This window comes from Gekko japonicus, unplaced genomic scaffold, assembly GCF_001447785.1.
Source record: "Gekko japonicus isolate JY-2015 unplaced genomic scaffold, Gekko_japonicus_V1.1 scaffold2019, whole genome shotgun sequence".
In the NCBI taxonomy this organism is placed as follows: Eukaryota; Metazoa; Chordata; class Lepidosauria; order Squamata; family Gekkonidae; genus Gekko; species Gekko japonicus.
Window position 1 is genome coordinate 42871 of NW_015177079.1, and position 27686 is coordinate 70556.

The 27686-nt window shown below is 39.6% G+C and overlaps 1 protein-coding gene across 1 annotated transcript; it reads right to left on the minus strand.

Annotated features, from left to right (window-relative positions):
• Positions 1–10601: 10601 nt before the first annotated feature.
• On the minus strand, positions 10602–27456 carry HS3ST5 (heparan sulfate-glucosamine 3-sulfotransferase 5). The gene is made up of 2 exons (XM_015428252.1): positions 27350–27456; positions 10602–11629 (listed from the first exon to the last, which is right to left on the minus strand). Exons 1-2 carry the CDS (start codon positions 27454–27456, stop codon positions 10699–10701), a joined length of 1038 nt encoding a protein of 345 aa, XP_015283738.1. The 3' UTR covers positions 10602–10698.
• Positions 27457–27686: the final 230 nt, after the last annotated feature.

Genomic DNA, 27686 nt, shown 5'->3' on the forward strand with positions numbered 1-27686 from the left:
TTTTTTTCCATTAAATTAAAATTAAGTTTTGACCATTGTTGCAATAATTTCTTAGTTTCTCTTTGAAGTGATTCATCGTTAAATTTATTTAACTCTTCTAATTTTAAGGGGATATTTACCCCAAGATGTCTTAATGATTTTGTAACCCAGTTAAATTGAAAATTAGTAGTCATATATGCAACATCTTGATGATGGATGTGTATGGGGTAAATAACCGACTTTTCATAATTAATTTTAAAACTCAAAATTGACGAAAATGACTCAATAATTTTTATTAAGGCACTAATAGATTTAGCAGGTTCTTTCAAATAGAAAATAGCATCATCTGCAAATAAACTCAATTTACAATTTTCTTTTCCTATTACAATACCCCTAATATCATTATCATTTCTTACTGCATAGGCCATTGGTTCCAAGAAAAGGGCAAATAAAATGGGGGACAAGGGACAACCTTGCCTAGTTCCCCTAGTAAGTTGTATTGATTCTGAGTTGTAATTATTAATCGATATTTGAGCATTTGGGTTAGTATATATTGCTTTATATTGCTTTGATGACTTTAAGGAATGTTTCTCCAAAGTCCATATATTTTAACAAATTAAAAAAATAATTAGGTTCTACTCGGTCAAATGCTTTTTCAGCATCAACTGAAAGAATTGCCGAATTTACTAAATGAGTTTTACAATAATTAATAATATTCAAAGTTTTCCTTATATTGTCTGTTATATTTCTCTTTGGCATAAAGCCCGCTTGGTCCTTATGTATATAATTAGTTATAATTTGTTTTAAACTATTAGCCATTATTGTAGAAAATATTTTAAAATCATGATTCAGAATAGAAATAGGCCTATATGAGGAAGGCAGCAATTTGTCTTTTCCTTCCTTTGGGATAAAAATTACCCTAGCTTCTGACCATGAATGGGGCATTTTCCCTGTCTTTAATATGTCATTTAATGTAGGTAATAGGTAGGCTTCTAATTCTGTTTTAAATTTTTTATAAAATTCAATCGGAATGCCATCCAACCCTGGAGCTTTATTTGGTTTCATAGATTTAATAGCATCCGATATTTCTTTAAGGGAGATTTGTTGATCTAAATATTGTTTATGTTCTGGCGTTAGGCTGTTACAATAATTGATATCTTTTAAAAATTTCTGAATATGCTCCGTTTTAGGAGAAGAGGAAGAGTAAAGTTGTTTATAATAGGAGGTAAAGATCTTACTTATATTTTCTGTTGTATATTGAATTTTACCATCTTTACTTTTTATAGAGCCAATTAGATTGTTAGCCATATTTTGCGCTAATTTAAATTTTAATAATTTCAAAGATTTAGGAGTTTTAACCACATATTTTTGTCTTAAAAACAATAAGGATTTTTGTAATTTTGAAGTTTTCAGTAATTCCAATTTTTTCCTTTCTAAATTTAGTTTTTTCAAATTCTTTTTACCTCCGAATCTCATATGCTTCAGTTCTAATTTCTTAATGTTTTCCTGTAAGTCAGTTATTACTTTATTCTTCTCTTTTTTCCGAAAAGATGAGAGAGAAATTAATTGACCTCTCAGAACTTCTTTGAACGCATCCCAGATATTATTTCTAGATGCTACACAGGTTGCGTTATAGTGAAAATATTCTTGAATGTATGTTTTAATGTCATTACAGTTGTCTTCATTTTGCAATAACAATGTATTTAAAGACCATTTGGGAGATTTCTGAAAGCCATTGTCCGATAAGATAGTACATAAAACCCAAGCATGGTCAGAAATTGTACTTGATCCAATCTCAGCTGTCTGATTCATTAATGTTTTGGTAGTTAATAAATAGTCAATTCTAGAATATGTGTCATGTCTATGTGAAAAAAAGGTATATTGTTTTTCATCAGGATTACATAGTCTCCAGATATCACATAGATTATATAAATCTAAGACCTCCTTTAATTCTGACTTTAAAGTTCTCCTTCGAGTTTTGTCTGTTTTATGTGTTCTATCTCTTTTAGGATCATATATCAAATTTAAGTCCCCTCCAATCAAGATTTCACCCTGTTTAAAATCCAATAATGTTTGCAGTGTATTTTTCAAAAATGAAATTTGATTTTCGTTGGGTGCATATATTGATGCAATTGTAAGTAGGGTATTTTCTAATAAGCCTCTAATAAAAATAAAACGCCCTCTAGGGTCTTTCAAACTTTGTTGAAATTGAAAAGGAAAATCTTTGGAAAGCACAATTGCTGTGCCTCTAGATTTAGAAGAACCTGGCACATGAAATTGCTGTACAAACCATTTATTTTTAAAAATAGGTCCATTTTCTATTTTTAAGTGAGTTTCTTGTATACAACAGATGTGGATATGTTTTTAGCCCAAAAATTAGCTGCACGTTTTAATTTTATTTTATTATTCAGGCCTCCTGAGTTCCATGTAGCAATAGAAAAATCTTGTGGCATATGACTTTGTTCAATAAATTAATAATAACAATTAATTAACAACCCCCCTTCCCACCCCTTCAACTAACAGTTCTATAAACAACAAAAACAATCTTATCCCTTGTTACACAAGGGCTCCCCATCAACTTTGATGCAGGCCAACCCAACATGGCTCCAGGCCTCTGTTGTCAGACCCACCATGGCTTCTGAAGCGCTCTAGCCCTAAAGCTTCTGCCACCAGGCCACTGTTCTCCCCCTTGACCCACTCCTCATCACCGACATCAATGGTGGTGAGCCCAGCACAGCTCCAGGCCTCCACTGCTCCCAAAGCCCTCAAGCATTAAAGCTTCTGCCACTAGGATGCTGTGATCCCACCCCCAATCCCCCCACTGACATTGATGCTAGCAAGTCCAGAGTGGCTCCAGGTTTCACACACCATTGCTCCCCACTTAGACTCTGACAGAAGTAGGTGCATTGTCTGCACATGCACAGACAACACTTTTGTTTTTAGGTCCAGGCAGAGCCCAGCACGATACAGTGTTCGGGAGGGTCTCCAAAAAAAGCAAGAAGGACGGAGAGATTCGGGAGCCACCCGAAAATCACCCGCGATGTTGCACCATTTTCCCGGAAGCCTTTTTTAGGGGGGATTTAACCACTCATATAATCTTTTACTGATTTCAGATTTTTCTGCAAACCTGGGGATCCCTCCAAGTTTTGAGAAAAATTTCCATCTCAATGTGGACCTGATCCATAGATTTAGATATCTGCAGATCTACCCACAGTTAAGAAATAAATATACAAAGATGTTGTCTCCACATAGATCTGTTTGAGGTGGCTCCCAAATTAAAACAATACAATACAAATAACATCAAAATTATCAATATTTAAACAAGCTAGGGGTACAAAGACTGCATAAAACAGCATTCAGCAGCCTAAAATGACATCAATAAAACATTCATCAGGCTGTAGAATTAGAAATGCTAAAAAAGGTGATACTAGTCGGTTAAAAACTGGTGTAAAAAGAAGTGTTATGTCCTGACAGCTAAAGGATGATAAAGTAGGTGAGTCTCAATTGGTTCCAGGTGAGCTCAAGGGGGTGATCGGACCAAAGGTGAGGTCTCTGCTGCAAGAGAAGGTGGCCTGGTTGCCACCCACCTCATCACTGCAGGCAGAGGAAGAGAGACCAGGGCTTGGGAACAGGATTTCTTGGAACCTCACTGACATGACTGGCTCATTTCTTTTTGCCACTCCAAGTGGTGGAAGCACAGCATGGGGTGGAGTCTCCCCCACTCAGGTAGCAATGGAAAAAGTGAAGGGAATGCCACCTCCCTTGCACCTTCATCAGCTTGAAGGTGGATGAAAGACTGTCTTTCTGTAGCCTATTAGAGCTGGGCAATAGTGGCACAAGTAGGAGGCGCTGCATGTACCCTCTTCCCTTGTATTGTTCCAGCTGCAAGAGTCCAGCTACAAGAGTCTCCCTTTGGAGCTGAGTGGCAGCAGAACCAGTGAGAAGTGAGCACAGGTCTCTTCCCATGCTGCTCCAAGGTGGACTAGAAATGGACTCTGTAGCCGCCCTTGACCCAGTCTGGGAAGTGGAGCCTGTTCCTTCATGTTCTTGAGTTGGTTGTGTGGTGAAGAGCCCTGTTTGCTTACTTGTTTCACTTTGTGGAAGGCAAAAAGGGCAGTAAGAGGGAAGAATGACTCAGCAGACAGGCACCTGATTGGGAAGCCAACCAACTAGATCAGTTAGACAACCTTCCCGGCAAACAAGATCACCCCAGTCAGCTTATTTAGTTAGGACACTTCTATGCTACCTCTTCAGTGTCCTGGTTGAGGCAGCTTTCAATTAAATACTACAGTGCTGTCACGAAAGTGAGTCCCCGGTATGTAAGTGTTTGCATTTATTTTGGAATTGTCGTCTTGTAAGTACTTTCTGCATTGTTATCCAAGTAATGAAGTGCTTTACCTAACAAGCACTTGTATGTAGTTGCCTTTCAGTTTGATAGCTGGCAGCTGGTAATTGGTAGACAGTAGACCAGCTATAGCTGAAATGTCAGTTTGACAGCTGCAGATCTAGATTCAGCTCAGATCAGTTAGATCAATTGATTGATCATTCTGATTGGTCACTCAATTAGCAAAGTGACAGATGAGCTAGCATACAGGGCAAAAGTGAAGAACCCAGAAACATCACAGAAGAATCCCACACAGAAGGATACAGCATGTCAAGAAGAGCTCGTGAAGCTCAAAGAAGGCTCTTCATACTCTTCAAGATTCCTGCTCTTGCATCATTGCTGCTGGGAAGAATGCTACTCAAGACATCTGCTTTGGTGCTGTAAGCAGGGGTCATTTCGTAGAAAAAGAGCTAGGGGAACTCATTAGCATAACTCATTAGCATATGCCACACCCCCTGACATCAGGGGCCCGGCGGTGGACCTGCAAGGCCAGCGGGAGTGCGAGGAAGCCCCGCCAAGGCCCTCCCAGGCCCCAGGCAGGCAGGGGTGGGGAGAGGTGGGGAGGAAACAACTTATCCTCCCTCTTCTCCTGCCTCCTCCTGGCTGAATGAGGGCTGGAAGCGGGGCAGCCGGAAGCAGGGGGCAGGGCTTCATCATGTGCTCCGCCCCTTGCACCTCAACTGGGGGAACTGTGTTCCCCCGCATTCCCCCCCGAAATGACCTCTGGCTGTAAGCCTCTCAAGGTCAGTGTCTAGAGGCTAGTTAATTAGGTTTACTGTCTTTGTCTCACTGTACACTCCTTTCCCCTGCTTGTATGTTTTGTGTGTGTTTTTTTGTAAATAAATTTCTAAATTCTGGTTTTTAATCATTGGAGTAAGTTACTGGTCCAGAACCCAGGTTCAGTTTTATTCCAGTGCTACAAATTTATGCTACCCAAAAGGAATATTTTTACAGTTTGGTTTAATTAATTCTTTTTATTTCCTATCATCTCAGCCAATAGACATTGTGGGGGCACCCCAATGTCATGAGAAGTGTGTTCACACACAGACACTGTATTTATGCACTGCCCCCCCCCCTTTATGCCAATAATTTCACAGTATCACTGATTTTTGGATTCCTCCAAGATTCTTTATAAACATGTCTTTGCCTGATATATTTCATTGCAGTTATAAGAGGCAAAGTTTTTGCTTGCACATACTGGCTGCCAGCAAGCAGGGCTACAGAGACTGAGGAAACAGAATCAGAGGCTGGGGGTTTCTCCTTCCTTTATGGGGAGGGCGGGATATAAATCCAAATAAATAAAATGATAACCAGTGCTTCTGTCCTGCAAAGTACAACCTGATTAGGGACACAGAGGCAGAGGCAAAAGACTTCCTTTATGGAACTGGAACAAACACACACAATCTGCAGAAATGCATGTGAGATCAGTTACTATGAAAGATCAACTCTGTATTGAATCAGGAATGGACTCAGGTTCCAAGATCTTTTTTATATCTATGTTATACTTGAAAGCACTGCAGGTATATATGTAATATATGTAAAGATGGACCCCCTTCCTAGATGTGTGCTGTGCCCCAACTCCATCTTGGTTAAGTTCACTTTGGCAGCCATTTTAGGAGCTAGCCATGCCTTGCTTTGGAGAAGGTGAGTTCAAGGCTCTCCTTAGTGTTGTAAAATAGTCAAAAGTGTTTAATACTCAGACTATCAATGGATCTTGCTCTATTGGAAAGAAGAGGTTTCTTTGCTTTTAAAAACCTTTATTTCTAAGGGTAAAAGGTACACGGGATTACTACAAATTAATATAACACTAACAGCTACATTTTCTAAGCTGCCTATAGTCAAACCTAGCACACAGATAATGGAGAATTTCTCCTTCTTCTTGACCCCTAGAAAGGAAGTCACCTGAAACAAACGACCAATCTGTATCACAGTAGAAAGCTACTTTTCCCGGGCTAATTCCCCATTGGCTCAGTGCCAGGTATCCCTTCCAGGTTGGTCTAAACAATAGCAACACTAGGCAAACAAGTTAACCCTATAATGACTGAATTGTCAGAACGCAACCTTATGGTTCCCTCTACATATGAAACACTCAATTTTCCTTTTAAATCTGTGCCCATGTTTCAAACTCAGTACAGACATTTCATTAGACAATACATCATCACTGCTTCTTGGTGGGGAGTGGCGAGATATCTGCATGCCTACCCATTGCCACAGGGGCTTCCAAAGCAAGACACTTACCTAGGTCTATCAATGTAATTTCATCAGCAACAGCAAGTCATCCTGAGTTCAAAATCTAATTACTGTCAAGAAGCCAGGTGGGCTTGATTATTTTCCACTGACCTTGCCTGCATGTCTCCTACCAGCCTGCCTCAGGCATGGAAGAAGCCTCGACCCTGCCAGCCCTGTTGTCCACCTGGCTTGCATGCAATCACGTTTTTCTCAGAAGACCTCCCCAACCCAGTCAGAGCCAGGAAATCTATAGATTCTCATCCTGGGCTTACACTGAATTCCTGGACTTTACAATTATTTCTTTGATATTCTTTTGTACCAGATTCTATAACTATTGCTGATCTGCAGCCAAAATTGTGCCGCCTCATCCCTCTCCCTTTCTTTCTTTTGGACCCTGGAACATTTCCTTGCCACAAAGGAGCATCTCTTTGATGCCTTTTCTTATTATTATTTCCTTGGGACCCTTGGAAGCTCTCCCTAAAGTCCCTAACTCTGGATAACTGAAAGAGACAACGTACTCTATCCAGCTCGGAAGACTGAGGATAGGTAAACTGCTTCTCTCTGTTAATTCCTTTTCTCTTAAAAACTCTCCTGTCCTTTAAACCCCCCTTCCTCCCACTCTTCCTTGTGGCTCTTCCCTGACCCTGACACAGAATTCTCATTCAGCAAGAGGTTCAGCAATCTTTCACTTTTTCTTTCTCTCCTCTCATATAATTCTTCATACACACATCCTTCTGAAAACAACCATTTCACTTTTTATCCTTGTCTTTTCGGTTCCTGTACCCCTATATTTCCCCCCAATAAATTCTAAACCTTGTTTTGGAAAATATTTGGTTGTTTCGTGGTTACTGGTAGCAAACTAGAGGTACTTTGAGCTTGCTTGAACACTAGCCAGGCAAAGATCACATGTTCTTCTTCCCCTAATTGGCAACTGTGTCAGTTCTCCAAGCTAGGGAGGCCCCCCCCCAATACTGATCTTAATTCCCCCAAACTGGTTACAGTTCTGGATGAGAGTCCCAAACTCGTTAGAGAGTCCACATGTGTCTAAGGATACATGTAAAAGGGAGAGCATGTGGTAAGAACAGGGCCTAATATGCACTAGTCTATCCATTCACATACAGAGTAGAAGATGGTCTAGTTTTAAATAAAGTGCAATAGATGAATGAGGACAGCTAGTACTGCTTTCCTCTCCACCTTACCTTACAATGCTCCACTGAATCATACTGCTTCTTGGCCTGGCTCCAGTAATTAGAAGTCTGCTGTGTGAGGAGAAAAATGATAGAAGACATGTAGTGCAGCAAGGTGAAGTGCAAGAAGGGAAAGAAGGGAGCACATCATCCCTGTGTTCAATTTTTGAGCCCCTGTGTTCAATTTTTGTAAAAAAGAAAAACAAGCCCAGACCCAAAGAATTTCTTCTCAGTGGGGGAGAGGAGTTATATCTAGAATTCTTTCCCATTGAATCCAATACAAAGATCATATTGATTTTTCTAGCTTGAATTCCGATATTAAAGAATCCACTAGATTTATTGGGTGTCTTTCAAAATGTCATCGATATATGCACATTTCTACTGATCTCATTTTTAATATCTTGAATGCACTGTAATTGTTTTTCACATATGAGTGCGACACAAGTCTAGGTTGAAGTAAGTACTTTGTGACTTAATTGGTTTGAAAGAAGTATGAAATTCAAAAAAGGACTAAATTGTATACTTTTGTTTCTCAAACACTTACTAATTCCTATTAATTTTATCTAATTGCTTGTGTATTTTTAGCAATTGTATGGACATTTCTGTACATCTCCTGGTTGTAGTCATTTTTCAGGCTGGTTCCTTAACTTCATGGGCAGCAGTGATGGAATTAATTACTGTTTAGAGCTATAACTTCAAAACCAATAATGTTCTTTAAGATGTGTTTTACACCAGCATTCCAGATGTTGAGCTTCTTTTTAATTAACTCATCTACCTTTAGCTTTTATCAGTTGCAGACTGTCTAGAGATAGTGTCTTACATTACCAATTTTTTATCATTCATCTCTCTTTCCATCACACAAGTATTCTATCCCTCTCTCTGTGTCTTGTACAAACATACATAACAGGATGTGATTCACAAACCAATTACATTGTCTGCAACTTATATTTAAGCCTTTTAACAGCAGAATCTTATTGACTGCAATCCAGAGAAGCTTCAGGTAGATCTGAGTATTTTCCTTGCCATATGTGTTACACAGCAAGACCTTTTTTTGAACTTCTCCAAATGTCAAAAGCAACTTATTGAGGTCATGGGGGGGGGAAATAAAAGAACCTTACTCATAAATGGATTGCTTGCATTAATTGTCCCATGGGGATCCCACTTCTAGCTATGGGAAGGATAACTCCAGAATTTGTATGTGACTCTTACCTGTCTCATGGGGGGGGGGGGGTTAGTTAACTGCGTCCATTAATGGTTTCTGCTGGATCATGAACATTATGCCGAAGCAAGTCCCAACAATTTCAGTGATCCTTATATCCAGACAAATGTAGTTTAGGATGCAGACCATTTCCTACTGAAATCAGGTAACTAAATGGGATTGACATATTCCTTCCTTAAGTGACTGGCAGTGACCTTCAGCATTTTAAAGACTGTTACCCCACCACCACCAAGACTGGCATAACTAAATGGCTCATGTACCATGCAATAAAGGTAAAGGTTTCCCTTGCTCAAAAGCCAGTCGAATTCGACTCTAGGGTTGCGGTGCTCATCTCTGTTTCCAAGCCGAAGAGCCAGCGCTGTCCAAAGACATTTCCATGGTCATGTGGCTGGCAGGACTAGATGCCAAGGTGCACGGAACGCTGTTAGCTTCCCACTGAAGCAGTACATATTTATCTACTTGCAATTTTTTGCTTTCAAACTGCTAGGTTAGCAGGAACTGGAACCAAAGACGGGAGCTCACTCCATCATGCGGCACCCGGGTCTCGAACTGCTGAACTACTGACCTTCCAGCCTGCAGTTCAGCATCTTAACCACCTAAAGCTGTTATTACAATTGTCATACATCTAAGTCTTCTGTCTGATTTTGCTGGTATTACTTATGGGTCTAAGGAAGACAATTTCCAGGAAAGCCCCAGTGCTACCCTGTCAAAGACCACAGGAGCATTCATCAAAGAATAAAGAACAAGCCAACTGCACATATAGCAATTTTAATCCATTCCATTTTTAAATACCACAATAAATTTAATTTTCACAATAAATTAAATAGCCATATTCAGTTTACAAAATAGAATTACTTAGTGTGAAACCAGTATTTACAAACAATATACATTATATACAGCAGGTTTCTCTTTGTCAACATACAAGCATAGAAGGAAAAAAAGACTTTCTTTTTGACATATGATTGACATGCTACAAGTGCCAAGATGATCCATACAATAAAAACAATAGTGCAAACTCACCACAGGAAATTTGAAACAATGTTGATTGCATGAGAGAATTTCTTTTCAAGAAATAGGAAAAGAATTCCAATAGAACAACTCAGCATCATACTTAGGATAAATCTACACTGCTAACTTATATTGGCTTTATAGCATTTTAATTGTCACCATGTTCCCAAAGAATCCTAGGATGGTGACTGCATTCAAAATTCTCTGAGTCCAGTTCCAAACATTCCCTAGGAGGAAGGAAAAACCTGTATGAGTCTGAAGTATAGATTTATGCTTTTAAAGGGTCAATATTCTTCTATCACTGTGTCTCCATAATAGCCTAAGCCAATTTTTGCAGTGAATTCTAAACTTATATTCTGCCTTCTCTCTAAATATATTTGGTAACACCGTTTTACAGAGCAGAGTACTGACCCTTTGAGCTGAATAGCTGAGTTAGTTTCTTTAAATGACATCTCCTTTAATTGTATAGCATAAAATGATGCAATTATGCACAGAGTAAATTTTATGTTATTCAATGCTCTGCAGAAAAATTGATCCCACCTTATATTTGGTCACACATTGCGTATGTACAAGAATGCATGAAAAAGGGGTTACTTTGATAGCTGTGTATATGAAAAGTGCATATTTTTACTCTAGTAGAGACACGGTTGCATATCTCTGGGTGCAACACACAGTGTTGTATGAAATTTACTTTAGGGCCAGTTAAATGTCCTCCCTGTGATCTGGTAAAATTTCTGATTAAAAGGGTGAAAGAACTTGCGCAATTTGGTAATGACAGAGGAATCCACCTCTGGATGGATGCGTCCCTTGCTTCCCGCCAGGCACTTGTTAAAGACAATGTTAAATCGCAAGCAGTAAAACCCTCTGGTGGCATTGAAATATAAATTATATTGACTTATCCTTGGAGGAAGATTTAAGAACTTCTCTACCAGCTGGAGTTCTGGCAGTGGTTCTGTAATGAGACGATCACCATCAACAATATGAAACTGCTCAATGGGAAAATATTTTAACCACCTCTCCAGATGTTTTGTGTAGATGCTGGTTCTTACTGCCTTGTATTTAGTGTTGACTTCACAGGTATTTGAATCAATAGCCAGCTTCTCAAATTTGTAGTACGTTTTATTCTTCCGTTCCTTCCCCTCCAGCACCTGAGTGTAATCAGAAATAGCTCTTGTTGTGGGTTCCCTGACAATGATCAGTAATTTGATGGATGAGTTCATTTTATATATCCTTTCAGGTACCTCCTCTGTGATAAAGTATGCAGGACTTTTCTCAATTGTTATTTGATGAGGGTAAGAAAATGGCATTTTTTTCCTGTACCATTCAATGCCCTTCGCATAGTTCTCATCATTATCAAAGAAGTGGATTTCTTGAGAAGCTTTGACCACTGCTGGGTGGAGATTAAGCATTTCCAGTAGAGCTCGTGTGCCTCCTTTCCTCACCCCAATGATTATGGCCTTTGGGATCTGTTGGACCAGACTGTGAAGTCGAATTTGCTCCTTGCTGGCATTGCCCTTCCGAAACTCATGTAGCAAACCACGTTTAAACTGTAGAGCTCGAAGTGGAATTTCATCTTGGCCATGGAGTCCAAACCGACCATCAATAGGGCAAATGGGCTGCAGTCTGTAATGATCAAAACAGACATTGAAAAAAGAAGGAAGAACATTAATTTATGCTATTACAAGTGCATGTGAGATGATTCACACAACACTGTTAACATGGTAGGATATGGGCTTCTTGTGGTAAGAGGTGAATCAACAGCAAAATTGTCTCCTTGTACGTATGTGAGCACAGAAAACAGGACACCTTGCCACTCCATCATCAACTCCCCAAAACTTTGTACTAACCCACATTCATGCTCCCAGTAAAATAGACAACTACTTTGACATGATTCAATACTCATTATGTGTGTATTAAGCTAAATTATTCCCTGCTGAGAGGATTGTGCCAACTGGAATCAAGACACATTTTATCCAGCAACCCCTGTCTGCTGCTTACATGTGTGGAATATGGTGAATGACATCATGTGGATGTTGACCATACCTGATAGATTTTGTCAGTGTTCAAAAAGTTAGAGCTACATCATTGAAAGATAGTCAGCAGAACATGATTATTAATATTTATGTGTATGCCTGAAAAATGGGAGCATTTATATCTAATTTCAGGCACTCACAAAATTCACGTGGGATTTCAGCATTCTTACATAGATGTCAACATTTATTATACTTCAGCCATTCACTGGAACATAGTGCAGTGTGCGAAACATTAATATGAAGTATGTTTATTAACAACCAGGGAACATGTTCTAAGAAACTGGCCAGTCAGGGCTCCCTGGTACATATCTTCCACATGCCTATAAATGTGTACAACGCTGCATCTTCACTTCATACTTTATGGCGTTTACTATTGTAAACATGTTTGATATGGAAAATGTACATGGCAACTTCTTTGCTGTTTCTGCTTATTCTTATAGGTCTGTTTCATAATCAGGTGCTGTATCAATAATCATGACTAGGCCTGCTTAACAACTTAAAAATAAACTTTCTGGCAAATTCTGTAAATCCAAGCTCCTTCTGAACATTTGAAAACTTTCTCATATCCACTTATGAAATATTATTTAGCAATTTATTTCCATTTGCTGCCATTTCCATATTTTTCTTTTTCCTATTTAAGAAGCAGCTGAATTAAAAGGAAGCCATGTGTTGCATAATCATTAAAAAGGATGAAAATAATTTAGAAAATGCTGCACAAGCCTATATCCCAGGACAGATATGCTGCCATTTGTAATCAAAGAATCTGAAATCAAATGCACAATGAAATCATTAAAAGGTGTGATATATACAAAAGATTCATATTATGTGCATTAGCAAACAGTTTCCTCACTTTTAATGGATGCAACTGAAAAATATGCCCATTTAGATGTAAAGATCCTGCTACATGAGTGGCAAGTAATTCTGCTTGTGCATGGCGAGGGGAGTGCTATATTCGAAATCCTCTGAAAATTAGTTCTAGAGGATGGAAGAGCCTCTAGAGCAGTATTTTGATGGTTCAAGTAAATGTAGATGGAGGGGGTTAGTAATCAGTACCCTCCTTCATGTCTGAAAAAAACCCCAGTGTGGTGAGTCCTCCAAACTTGCCCCAAAATGGCTTCTTTGGGAAAATTACCTGAGGAAGGTGGTAGGAAGCCACCATTGGTGCTTATTAGGTATTACTTTTTGTACTTACGGGACTGGGAGAGAAATGAAGTCACCAAGTACCATCAGAATGGAATTCACTAGTGAATCAGACTGTGTTACAGCTTGTTGACAACAGCATCAAAGAGAAAAAGCCCTTTTCACCATTAGCAATATTAAATATAGATCCTATGAGAATTCTCTACTTTGGGAGTTCAAGGAGTCAAGTACTGTATCTGGATAATTTTATGACCATTAATAACATTTGTAGCTGTGCGAACGTAGATTGGTGATGAGGTTAATTAAACTTCATGCCTCAGGGCACAGGACAAATTCCTACAGGAGTTAAGAGGGAATTTGCACTGCATATTGCATAATTGGTCGTGGCTATTCTACACACATTTCAAGACTAAAGCTTTGCAGGCAGTTGGTGGCACAGTGTTAGCATAGGAGCATGATCTTCTCAACGCATGTAGGGCTTTTTTATTGCAATCAATAAGGAAATGCTACAAATAAAAGAGTATTAAATACAAAATAATGCAATATCTATCAGCCCCTTGGAATCCAGTGTAAAATTAATCAGCAGGTGGCTCTTCCCCTTGGAAGGCAAAGGGTAGATGCAGCAGAGCTTTACTATAGTTAAACTGGTTGGCCTTGGTGTGGATAATGAAAGCCACCCACAAGGACCCCAAGTCTACCCACAGAAGACATCTGTACATACTTGGGAGACACCACAGATATGTAGAACTAGCAGTAAAGCCCGTTGTGGAAATAAATACAACGGGATCTAGAAAGAGGCTCTGGGGGAGTACTCTGGCTTTGGGCAAACAGTGTCATTTTGCTGTGGTGACCTCAGTAGGGTATAATGGCAGAGTCCACTGTTTTCTCCAGAGGAACTGATCTCTGCTCCCTGAAGAGCAGTTGTAATTTTGAGTGATCTGTAGCCCTCACCTGGAAATTGGCAACAATTGTTACCCAGGATGAAATGGCTGGTTTGGAGGGTGGAGTCTATGGCATTCTACCTGTCTGATGTCCCACCCCTCCGCAAACCCCACCCTCTCCAGGCTCCACCCCTCAAATCCCCAGGAATTTGCCAGCCTGGAGTTGGCAACCCCATCTCCTTCGCAGCTAACCATCAACCTACCATTATCTGCCCCTTTGACTTCAGCTGACTTCCGCCCTCCCTTCTGCAGAGCAATTGTAATTTTGAGTGGTCTCCAGCCCTCACCTGGAGATTGGCAACAATGGTTCCCCATGAGGGACTGAGTGGTTTGGAGGGTGGAGTCTATGGCATTGTACCTGTCTGAGGTCCCACCCCTCCTCAAACCTCACCCTCTTCAGGCTCCATCCCTCAAATCTCCAGGAATTTCCCATCGGGAGTTGGCAACCCTATCAGGATTGGCCCCAATATGTTTTCTCCCAAAGGGCAAAGTAGGTGACTGGACCAAACTTAGTTGCCTACCAACAGGCACTGAGGGGAAAGTAGGGTTGCCAGCTATAAGGAGGGAAATACCTGGAGTTTTGGGGGGTGGATTCTGTAGAGGGCAGCAGGGGGGGGGGGGCGGAAGGACTCAGCAGGTATAATGTCATAGGGTCTACCCTCCAAAGCAGCCATTTTCTCCAGGGGAAACTGATCTCTGTCATCTGGAGATCAATTGTAGCAGTGGGAGATCTCCAGGTCCCACCTGGAGATTGGCAACCCTAGGGGAAAGTCAGCTGCACAGCAGGGGGTTGAAGAGAATGGTTTGATGGGTGCTGGGCCAAGATTGGCAACAATAGTTCCCCAGGAGCAAATAGCTGGGTTGGAGGGTGGAGTCTATGGCACTGTAACCTGTCTGAGGTCCCCATCTCCCCAGGCAGCTTTTAAAACATGATCCTGGGACCTACACACCACCAGACATTCCAACTGCCTTGGGGGGGAGTATGAGGTGTGGAATGGAGTGAAGTCCAATCAGCTTCCATATGCAAAAGACCTTGAAGGTTCCATATGCAACTGACATTCCAACTGCCTTGCGGGGAGGGGGGTGAGTTTGAGGTGTGGAATGCAGTGAAGTCCAATCAGCTTCCATATGCAAAAGACCTTGAAACGCTGGGCGGGACTGCACAAAGCAGCCAGTCAACCCAGCCAGCGTCTTCTGAGTGGCAGTTCTTCCGGCCTAACACTAAAGGCGGGCATTTTAGAATGTTCATATAGAATGTTCTTACTCAATTATATATAAGGAGAGATAATATTGCTTTATAATTACCTGAAAGAAAAAAGGGGGGGGGAAACAGCTTGATGAGAGCGGAACCTGTCTCAGAAAGGACTGGGTGTTGAAAGCAGCTGAGCGTTGGTTTAAAAAAATCAGGGTAGATCACATTATTCTAGCCCTTGAAAACATCAAAAACCCTGGGTGAGATTCTGAGGGGCAGGGGGGCACTTTCAAATCCTCTTCCTGTGATTCCCTGTAGCTGGCAATTCATCTGGATAACACAGTAGGTAAAGTCTCGTTTACAGAATACATTTTTGTCCTGCAAGCAGATCTGCTTATCCCCAGGTACAGGCATATTATTTTGAAAATGCGAATAAACCCACTTGCTGGTTAGCATATAGGCTTAGAAAAGAGAAAGAACAAAGGACAATTTCAGCATTGAAAAACAAAAACTTAGAGGTAAAATATAAAAATCAAGACTTAAAAGAAATTGCAGAAAATTTTTACACACAACTTTATAAACAAGCGGCACAAATAAGATGGATATTCAATTTACCGAGGAGCAGAAAAAATTATTAAACGAAACTATTACAACTTGTGAGATAGTAGAAGCACTTAAAAAACAAAAGAAAAAGAAATCACCAGGCCCAGATGGGATTCCAGTTGAAGTCTACCAAAAGTTGGAAGAAGAAGTAATACCTTTGTTTAAAGATTTGATGCATAATATCATGGAGATAGGGAAAATACCAAATTCATGGAATGAAGCACTGATAACGCTTATACATAAATACAATTCAGAAGATAGTGATATAAAAAACTATTTCCCTGTTGAATACAGATTATAAGATATTTGCGACAATTATAGCAACCAGGTTTAAGAAGATGATGGCGCAAGTTATACATCAAGACCAATCAGGCTTTCTTCCAAAAAGACAAATAAAGAAGAACATAAGAACCATCATCAACACTATAGAATACTATGAACAACACCAAGGCAAAAAGTTAGCTTTAGTGTTTCTAGATGCAGTAAAAGCCTTTCATAATGTAATTTGGGACTTTCTAAAGCAAAAATTGGAAATATGGGAATGTGGACAACAATTTATGAAGACGATAGAGACTATATACAAAGAACAATGGGCAAAAATAATATTGGAGAATTAACACAAAATATAGCCATAGAGAAAGGGACCTGACAAGGTTGTCCACTATCACCTTTACTCTTTATTTTTGGAATGGAGACTCTGAATGATGTAGTGAGAAACAGTATGGAAATTACTGGCCTTAAAATTAAAGGAGAGCACTTTAAACTCCAAGCATTTGCGGACGATTTGGTATTTATTCTGGAGGACCCAATGACCTCAATAACATCCTTATTTAAGTTGATACAAGACTATGGATTAGTAGCTGGACTTAAAATAAATATTAAAAAAACAAAAATATTGACAAAAATTGTACTAAAGAAGATATAGAAGAAACCCAAAGGATTTCAAATATAGATATAGTATTTAGGTATTAACATTTCAAACAAAAATAATAGTCTATATGAAAATAATTACAAAGTCTTATTAGAAGAGGTAAAGAAGGATATACAAAAATGGCAAGAATTGCATATATCATTTATGGCCAGAATTGCCACTATCAAAATGAATATTCTCCCTCGAATACCTTTTTTAGCACAATGCATACCCATTTTGAAAAAAAATATTTTTTTTGAAGAACTAAACAAACAGGTTAGAAAATTTATTTGGCAAGTGAAAAGAGCACGGATGAAAATGAAACTACTCCTGGAAAAGAAAAATAATGGAGGACTGGGAATACCAGACTGGCTTCTATACTATCAAACTGCGGCCTTATGCTGGGTACGAGAATGGATTCTGTTGGAAGATAAGAGGCTATTAAAGCTAGAAGGTTATGATCTACACATGGGCTGGCATTGGTATGATAAAGATAAAATCCAAAAAAAAACCATAACCATATAATAAGGGGAGCTTTAATGAAGGTCTGGAAAAAAATTAAAGAAAGATTTTACATTAAAACTCCAAAGTGGGTATCTCCTTTAGAAGCCTTTATAATGCTGACATTAATAACAGATAATAAGAAGGCAACGTACGAAGTACTTTTGAATGAAAACAATGAATTAAAATCATTTGAAACTTTACAATCAATGGACATCAATCTTACTAATTGGGAAAGACTACAACTACAATCGAGATTTGCGAAGGATAAAGTAAACTTTGTTAAATCTAAATTAGAAATAGATAAGATATGGCTACGATCCGATGATAAGTTGATCCAAAAATTATATAATTTCTTATTAGAAAACAATATGCAGAAAGAAACATTAAAACCATCAATGATAACATGGATGAAAGATTTAGGATATAATAGAACACGAGAAGCTTGGGAAAAAGCCTGGAACTCTACCAAACTATTAAGATCTACACCATATAAGGAAAACATATTAAAATGGTATATAGATGGCACTGGACACCTGATAAATTACTCAAATGTTACACAAATGTATCTGGAAATTGCTGGAGGTGTAGAAATAATATAGGAACGTATTATCATACATGGTGGCGATGTGGGAAGATAACAGAAATTTTGGAAAAGCATTAAGCTTTTAATAAAAGAGATCATGGAGATAGAATTACCGTTGTTACCAGAAATATATCTACTTAATATAACACCAGATGGAATTAAACATAATGAATCATGTATCATATTATATATACTCACAGTATCAAGGATTCTTATTGCAAAGCGTTGGAAAACGGACAAAATACCAAGTAGAGAGGAAATAATAATGAAATTTTTTGAGATCGCAGAAATGGATAAGTTGAATATGTGGTTAGCAGGGAAAGCAGAAAGTAAGTTTAAACAAAAATGGCAAAAGGTTAACAAATGGATTGAGAAAATTTTTTACAGTAACTCCATCAAGTGTTTATTATGTATACTTTATTTCTTTTTTGTGAACAGAAAATTTGAAAATAAAATTTATATATAAAAAAAGTAATTTCCTCTCATTTATTTCAAGTTGAGAGATGTGCAGTCCAAGCTTATACAGAGTTAAGGCATCCTTTTGAACAGGCTTAAGCATGCCTAAAAATCAGGTTTTATTTCTCATTGAAATACAGGACTTTCAATGTGTTTAACTTTTAGCTGAATCATGCTATGCTGGTGCAGGTATTTTTTAAAACTACACTGCATTGTTTTAGAAATAGTGCAATGTTTGGGCCTTTATGACTTTTAATATTAGAAAGAAAGAAAGAGAGAGAGAGAGAGAGAGAGAAGGACCAGCTGCCACCCGTGCACACCATCTCTGCCTTGTTCCTGGCTACTGTCCTCCACCACCACCACCATCTGCGTCCCCCACCCGGTGATGGTGGCAGGGGGAGCAGAGGGGGAGGAGGTGGCATGCCAGGGGGCTCCCAGCTGCCAGGCTGCACATCGTCATTCTCACTCTCTTCTTGGTGGGATAGGAACCCGCACAGTCCTCACTCTCTTCTTGGTGGGATAGGGACCCGCACACCCGATCTCCATTCGGAGATCGGGCGTGCGGATCCTTCCAGCTCCCTGCACTTAAAGGGACTCCCTCTAAGTGCAGGGAGCCAGCGGGAAAGGGGCATGCATGCCCGATCTCTGCTTGGAGATCAGGCATGTGGGACCTTCCGCCCCCCTGCACTTAAAGGGACTCACTTTAAGGGCAGGGAGCCAACAGGAAATGCCCCCCCAATCAAGCCCCAGCCACCCACTCTGGCCTACCGCCGATTGAGCTCCCCCCCATGGTCCACCCCCGTTCAGGCCTTACCTTACCTCTTGCTCTAGACTGAGGACTGCTCAGTTGGGCCACCGGAGGGCTTTTGGGAGCAGGGGGCGTGGACAAGTAGGAATGCGTTCTGCCCCCAAAATAGCCCTAGTTATCATAAAAGCCTAACAGTTTATCTTTAGCATATCTAGATTCCATTTGTACCTTTTGCCACCATGTAAAACTCTGTAGCGATTTCAAGTTATTTTTAGAGTCTAGAATATCTTGATATCTTGTAGTTTGTTTTTCTTGGTACATGTTAGGGTTTGTAAAAGCTTCCAAAGGAACTTTGGAAGTTCGTTGTAAAATTGAGCCTTTGTTGTCTCCCATACTTTCATTAAAGAAGTTCTAATCCAATGTTGCTTAAAATATTTATGAGAGTCCGCTTTTCCATATCATAAAAATACGTGCCATCCTAGTAATAAATTGTGTCCTTCTAGTTTTAGCAATCTCTGATTTTCTAACTTAATCAATTCTTTAATCCAGTTCAGTGCTGCTGCTCTGTAATAAAGTAGCCAGTCTAGAAGGGAAAACCTGCTCTGTCTTTGGAATCTTGTAAAGCCTTAAGCTTTATTCCTGGTTTCTTCCCTTGCCAGATAAATTTTGATAAAATGTTATCAAGTTCTTTGAAGTACTTCTGATTTGGAATAATCGGTATAGTCTGAAATAAAAACATCAATCTTGGTAATACATTCATTTTAATGGTGGCAATTCTTCCCATAAACGATATTTGAAATTTTTGCCATTTTTCCAGGTCTTTATTAATAGATTTCAGTAGTTCTATATAATTATTCTCCAACAAAGAGCTGCATTTATTTGTTGTGTTTATTCCTAAATATTTAATCTTGCTTTGGGCTTCCAAACCTGTTTTCTTTTGTAGTAGGAGAACTTGTGTTTTAACCATATATTTTGTCAATATTTTTGTTTTTTACAGTTAATTTTCAATCCTGCTACCATTCCATAGTCTTGCAATGCATTTATCATTATATTTGCAGAGTTAAGACGATTCTCTAGAATAAATACTAAGTCATCTGCAAATGCTAAAAGCTTCTACTCTTCTACTCTTAGCTTAAAGCCTAAAATCTGTCAGTACTTTCTGATTACATCATTTAGAACTTCAAGAATAAAAATAAACAACAGTGGTGAAAGAGGACAACCTTGTCTCGTTCCTTTATGAATTTCTTTTTTAATAAGTTTTTAATTATTTTCTTGCTACAAACACTAGACACTAAAACACTAAACTAAAACAAATTAAGCTACACAAGGATCATATGAAATGATTGGTCATTAGATTAATTAGTTCCCTCTATAATAAAGGGTATTTGGGGTCGCGAAGAGTCGGACTCGACTGTGCGACTGAACAACAAAATAATAAAGTTAGTGGAATATAGCTTTTTCTTACAGCTTCTATTACAAACTGGTATTTGTATATTAAAATCAGGTAAGTACAGATTAAACAATTAAACTTTCACGCTTTTCAAATTCTGTTATTTCAATTTCTTTCCTCTATTTTTCTTTTTATCGAATTTCCATTGGACTTTCAGGACTTTTGGGGCCACAGCCCCTTTTTCTGATTTGGAGTCTTCCTCTGGATTACTGCTCGCCATAGATTCCGAACCTCCTGACCCATATGTGCTGCTTTCTTCTTCCATATTGTGTTCCTCTGTTGTTTTCTTATCACTCGCTGGTCTTTGCTGCAGTTCCAGAAACATCTTCACTTTTAAGACAGAGTCTATCTTTTCTTTTTATCTTTGTATTTGAAGACAAGTCCCTCAGGTATTATCCATCTGTATAGTGTGGAATTTTTCTGCAAAAAAACTGATTACATTTTTGTACTGTTTTCTCTTCTTTCTTATTCCAAATGATATGCCTTTTAAGACTTTGATTTCTTCATCTTTGATTTTTAGGGTTGTCCCATTTGTGGCCTTGAGCACCACGTCTCTTGTAGATCTTTTTTAGAATCTCACCATTATCTCCCCAGGCAGGTTTTTTTTCTTGATAAAATTCTGGATATGTCCGATAGATCATATCCATATCCAGGGCTTTTTTTGGAGAAAAAGCCCAGCAGGAACTCATTAGCATAATAGGCCACACCCAACTACAGAAACTCATTAGCATATCCAGCCACACCCATGAGAGCATAGCTCATTAGCATATTAAGCTGCACCCCCATGTTACCAGAAGTGTCAAAATCCAGCCGCACCCACTTTTTGCTTCTTATTCTGTTTACCTTGTTTGTTGTCAAAACCTAGGGTTTTTTTCGTAGCAAGAACTCCTTTGCATGTTAGGCCACACCCCTAATGTAGCCAATCCTAATGAGTTTCTGCTATTGGGTGTGGCCTATTATGCTAATGAGTTCCTGCTGGGCGTGGTCAACTTGGGAGCCAGCTGGAATTCTGTTCCTGTGCGTTCCTGCCCAAAAATAGCCCTGTCCATATCGCTTTGTAATACATTCGCAGTTAAACCTGTCATTGGGGCCAACGCTTCACTTAAAATTTCCTTCAGATTCTCAAACTAGTCATTGTTCACAGTTCAGAGAAAGTTTTTCAAAGTCACTGAAAGTTTATTTATAAAGTCGCTTTAGTTGAATCTGTGCTTTACTTGATTCGATCCAAAATCACCATATCTCCTAGCCCCCTCTATCGCTTAAACAGTTTGTTTAAAGTTATGGGGGGGTGAGCAGACTCCCTCTTCGTCCATCGTTATCGATCAGGGCTTCGGATAGGCACTTGGCTACATAACCAGTTAAAGAGAAATTTCACTCACACTTCATTCCATATCAGCTGTGGAGGTAGGGAAAACTTTATATTTTCACTAGATCACTTGTTCACTCGTCCAGTGTACGCCTCTTGTTGCCATGGTGGTGGTGCGGTGGCGGGACCTATCGGGGCAAAGAGGAGTCTCAATCCCTTGACTGCGGCCTCGGAAGAGGCACCTCCTGTGCCCCAGGTTGGGAGTCCCCTCCAAGGACTCCAGGGGTGTGTGTGTCCAGAATCATCCCTTACACCTCCCATTTTAAAGTTATGGGGGGGTGAGCAGACTCCCTCTTCGTCCATCGTTATCGATCAGGGCTTCGGATAGGCACTTGGCTACATAACCAGTTAAAGAGAAATTTCACTCACACTTCATTCCATATCAGCTGTGGAGGTAGGGAAAACTTTATATTTTCACTAGATCACTTGTTCACTCGTCCAGTGTACGCCTCTTGTTGCCATGGTGGTGGTGCGGTGGCGGGACCTATCGGGGCAAAGAGGAGTCTCAATCCCTTGACTGCGGCCTCGGAAGAGGCACCTCCTGTGCCCCAGGTTGGGAGTCCCCTCCAAGGACTCCAGGGGTGTGTGTGTCCAGAATCATCCCTTACACCTCCCATCTGCTGCGTCACGGGCTGCTCCTATCGGAGCTCCAAAGGAGCGCGCCCGCCATTAGAGTCACCGAAACTGGAAGTTGTTCCTTTATGAATTTCAATATCCTGTGATAGATTACCATTAATCAAAATCTTTGCTTGCTGCTTAGTATAAATTGCTTCAACCATTTTCTGGAAATTTGTGCCTGCTTGAGCATATGAAAGTAATTCAAGCATAAAATTCCAGTTAACATTGTCGAAGGCCTTCTCTGCATCTAAAAAAATCAAAACCATTTGTTTTTCTGGGTGTGCTTCATAATATTTCAAGACATTTAATATCATCCTCACATTGTTCTTCAGTTTTTTTATATAGAAAGCCCACTTGGACTTTATGGATAATCTGTGACAATCCATTCTGGATGCCAAAATTGAAGCATAAATTTTATAGTCTACGTTCAATAATGAAATAAGTCTATAATTTTTAATTTCTTTCTCATCAGAGTTCTGTTTATGTATCAGTGTCCAAGAATCTGGTGTCTGCTCTTCTGGTCTTACATTTTGATATACTTTTTAAAGAGGGATTATTAGTTGATCTTCAAACAGATGATAACATTCTGCTGTTAACCCATTTGGGCCTGGAGTTTTCCCATTTTTTGTTTCTTTATAGCTTCTGACATTTCATCTAATGTTATTGGTTGGTTTAAAATTTTTCTTTGTTCCTCTGAATTTTTGCTTAGGTTTATTTAATTCCAAATAGTTTCTGATTTGTTGTTGAGATGCTTGCGTTCTACTATGTATTTTTTCCCCTTTTCTTTACATAGTTTATAGGCAAGCCATCTAGTTGGTTTATTTGCATTTTCAAAATAGTTTTGTTTAGCATATCTTATCTTCGTTGCTATTTCCTGTGTTAACAGACAATTCATTTGATGTTGCAGGAGTTTAAGTTTATTTTTTTCTCTGTTCACTCATTGGGTCTTGCTGTATCTTTTCTTCTTGTTTTTTAATCTGAATTTGTATCTGGGAATAATTTTCCATCTTTTGTTTTTTGTTGTACGCTGATTCTTTAATCATCCATCCTCTCACGAAGGCTTTAAAGGCATCCCACACTGCTTTTATAGAGATTTTGGGTTGGATATTTTTTTCAAAGAAGAACTGGAATTCTTTCTTGGATTCCTCTGCAAATCTTCTATTTCTTAGTATATCAGTATTCAAGGTCCACCTATTCTTTTTAGGTGTATCCTGTATTTCCAAAGTAATCAGGTTATGGTCAGCAAATGTTGATGGAAGAATGTCAGCTTCCAGCATATCGCTTATTATAGTAGATGAGATCCAACACATGTCTGTTCTGGACCAAGAGTTGGGTCTTGCAGAGTAGAAATTGAAGTCTTATTTATGTGGATTTCTGACTTTCTATGCATCAACACAGTTGTGTTCTTCCATTAATTGATAAAATACTGTAGGAAGTTCATTTCCTTGTTTCTGTTTTCCTTTGGTCGATTTTCTATCCTGTGTCTTATCAAATACTGCATTAAAGTCACCAATCATACATATTTCATCATAATCCTGTTTAGAAATCAAGTCTTGTAAAGATTTGTAAAAATTATTTTCTTGTTGATTTGCTGTATAAATATTCAAAATTAGTTTTCTTGGCTTGTCTTTGTATTTGAACCATCAAAATTCTTCCATCTTGTGAGGCATATGTCATTTCAGGTTGTAAATGCTCCTTAACATAGGTCACTATGCCTCTTTTCTTTTTATCTTTATCTGAAGGAATAAAAGCTTTTCCAAATTTCTTGTAAATATTTTTATCTGCCATTTTAATATGAGTCTCTTGAAGGCAAATGACGTCAAAATTGATTTTTTTTCAGCTGTTGAAAGATCTGTCTTCTTTTCTGGGGTGAATTTAAGCCATTTACATTTATTGAAATAATCTTTATTTTACTTCTATTCATTTTGTAGTTGAGTCTGTGATTGTAGGTCCTGTTTTTCTCTCAGTTGTTTCTGCATAAACCTCTTTGGGTCTTTGATCTCTGGTTTCTTAATTGTAGTTAGAGTTTTCACAGTTGTTCCTGATGCTCCTTGTAGGGGATTTTTCTTCTGTTTCATCTTTCATCTTCTCATCTGATTTGTTTAGTTTCTTTCTTTCTCTCATTTCTATAGTGCTTAGAAACCGCTCCGTTTTGAGGGGGGGGACTCCGACCCTTCCCCACCCGCCGCTTCTTCCCTCAACGATCTGGCAGACCAAGACTTCTTCGCTTATATAGAGGTCTGATTAACTCATTGTTTAGGTGTATTCGATTGTTGCAAGAGGCTTTATTTCTTGTCCGCTTGTCTGGCGGTCGGCTCTGAGCACCTTACGTCTGATAGTTGTTTTTGGACAGTTTTTTCAATATGAGTCCTTTAACTTGGTCTGCACATCTGCAATATGCTTAACATTGTTTGCCGTCCCTGCTACTTTGCTGTGTAATACTACATATTTAACTTGGTCAATATTATACTAGCTGCATAGCATCATTTTATTCATTCAAAAGCTTGTCTCCAGTACCCTTTTATAGACTAGTCAGAGTGATAAAGGAATTGCTATGTGCAGTTTGTGTCTACGTCTTGATACCAAAGGATGAATTAAGAACCTATGCATAACTCAGCTGTTCCATGCTGCACCATGCAGCACTGCGATAGTCCATGGCCCAGCTGCCATGCAATAATCACCAAAGCTGCTGTGCCTGATGGTAAGAACAAGCAGTCTCTGGCAAAGAAGCACAGGCCTAATGGGCTCCAGTTCCCTGGCCAGGATCTGTGGCATAGCAGCTAGACTGGGCAGTTTCCTAAATCCCACTGATATCTAGTGTTTTCTTGGGTTCAGTTCCTTGTAGTGGTTTGGATAAGGAGTGGGCTCCATCATCATATCCCAAGCTCTTTTAAACATGATGTCTTAACTAGGGATGCCATTCCCCAGTTGGGGGTGTGGATCCTCTCTTTTCCAGGCTCTTGCCTGCCACTGGCCACCCCCAAAGGAAATGTGCTGACATCGTGCAGAAGTGTTGGCAATGTCATGTTGGCAACATCATGTTGGCAACGTCACACAGCAACTCTCTGGTTTTGGGGCAAAACTCTATGGTTTGAGAGTGATTTTACCGTAGAGTTTTGCCCCAAAACCAGAGCATCACTGCACAACATCACTGACATGATTATGTCACTTCTGTGTGATGTCAGCACATCTCAGTGCTCAGCCCCCACTCCTCCGATCATCGGACCTGGCAACCCTACTTAAGACTCCAATTTAATAACTGTGTGGCAGAAAGTAGTGTGACTGGTTTTTATACATTCAGTGGAGCCAGTGCCACACCTTCCATGGTAAAGGAGCAATTTATAACTTGTGACATCCGGCATAAGCCAGGTGTTCTATATACAGCCCCAGAAAAATGGCCTCTCTGCTTCAAAAAAAAAAAATCTGGTAAAGCAATCCATTGAATGCCTCTGTGGAACACACTGCTGACATGAAGAATTGCCTGCATGGTGCAAGCTGAGTATGACCTGAGTTTTGGTGAACAGCTGCTCCAGGATGAACTGAGAACACAGCCAGCAGTAATAGGAAAGGGGCTGCCAGCTTTGGGTTGGGAAATACCTGGAGATTTTGGGAAGGGTAGGATTTGGGGAGATATCTCAGCAGGGTACACCATAGAGGACACCCTCCAAAGCAGCCATTTTTCTCCAGGTGAACTGAGCTTGGTCATCTGGAGATCAATTGTAACAGTGGAAAGTCTTCAGGTTGGCAAGCCTAAAAGGGGTTATCTGCAGATGTCTCCCTTTCAGATAACCAATAAAGTTTTATTCAGGCAGGGTGATACATAGTGTTGTTTATTTGTTGTCCACTCATACTTTCCACTTTCCACACTGTCCTCCTAACCCCACCCTACCTCCTGCCCACCTTTTTAGTTGCTTCCATTTTTTGAAGCACAAGGAATTTTCACACACACACACACACACAAAAGAAAATTTGTGATATTGTGAAGTTGTGTCCTAACCCTCTTCCCAACTCTGCCATATTTGGAGTCAGGAAGGAACCTTTACTCTGCTAGATAGTGACAGAAACTGCTATATTCCCAATATCTGTTTATGTGCATGCACATACATATGAGAAGCAGAGGTGGTTTGCCACTGCCTTCCTCTGCAGAGTCTTCCTTGGTGGTCTCCTTCCAAGTACTGGCCCTGCTTAGCTTCTGAAATCTGAGGAGATTTGGGTTGTACCATGCTGCCTCCCCTCCCCATGACTAATTAGCATAGTTAAAATTCTCTAGCTCTGCAGCAATCTTTCATGCGCAATAGGATTCCAAGCTTGACAAGCAAACTCTGCATGCTCATGCATAATTTTAACTACCTCTGTAGCACATTAATTGCCCACTCATAAATTTCAGAAAGGAAGAAGCATAAATACATCATAACTGTTTGTTGAGACCAAGGGTCAGCCAGCAGATGCACACAGGCAAAAATGAGCTACCATAATGACATTGTTACAATATGCTGTTTTAGTTTCTTTCTGAAAACAACTGGCTATGCACATGGAATACAAATAGACAGGCATTCATTTGGGCAAGCTGCAGCTCTTTCAGTTTACCCATATCCTCCCTCACCCTTAAACAAAAGGGAAATAACAATGAAAATCAATACTACAGCAGATTGTCTTTCTGGACATTAATAGTAAGATAAAGTGCCAGAACCTTTTCAATTATTTCCAGTAGTTAGGAGGAAGTCATGGGTAGGGCAAGCCCCACCTAAAGCCATTTGTAATTTTGAATGTCACCCATATGTGCTACTTCAGTGACTTACCTATCCAAGCTCCCAACTCTGGCAACTAGATATAGGAGACTTCCAATAGCAAGGCTGCCTAGCACAAGGAGCTTCTGTCTCAGCAACGCCTGCTGTTTGAATAGCATGGCCCTCCATCAATCTTCAGGACTTCTTCAGTCTGCAGAGACCAGAATACATAAACCACTCATGAGTAAGTGCCAATATACAGACTTATGTACATTAACAGGCAGTCAATCAATTCCTACAAGTGATTAACCACAACTTGTGTCTAATGAAGCAAAGCCTTCCTCCCCCTTTTTCTTGCACCCTTGCCCATAAGAAAAGCAAAGAAGCATCTTCACATGGTGTAAAATTC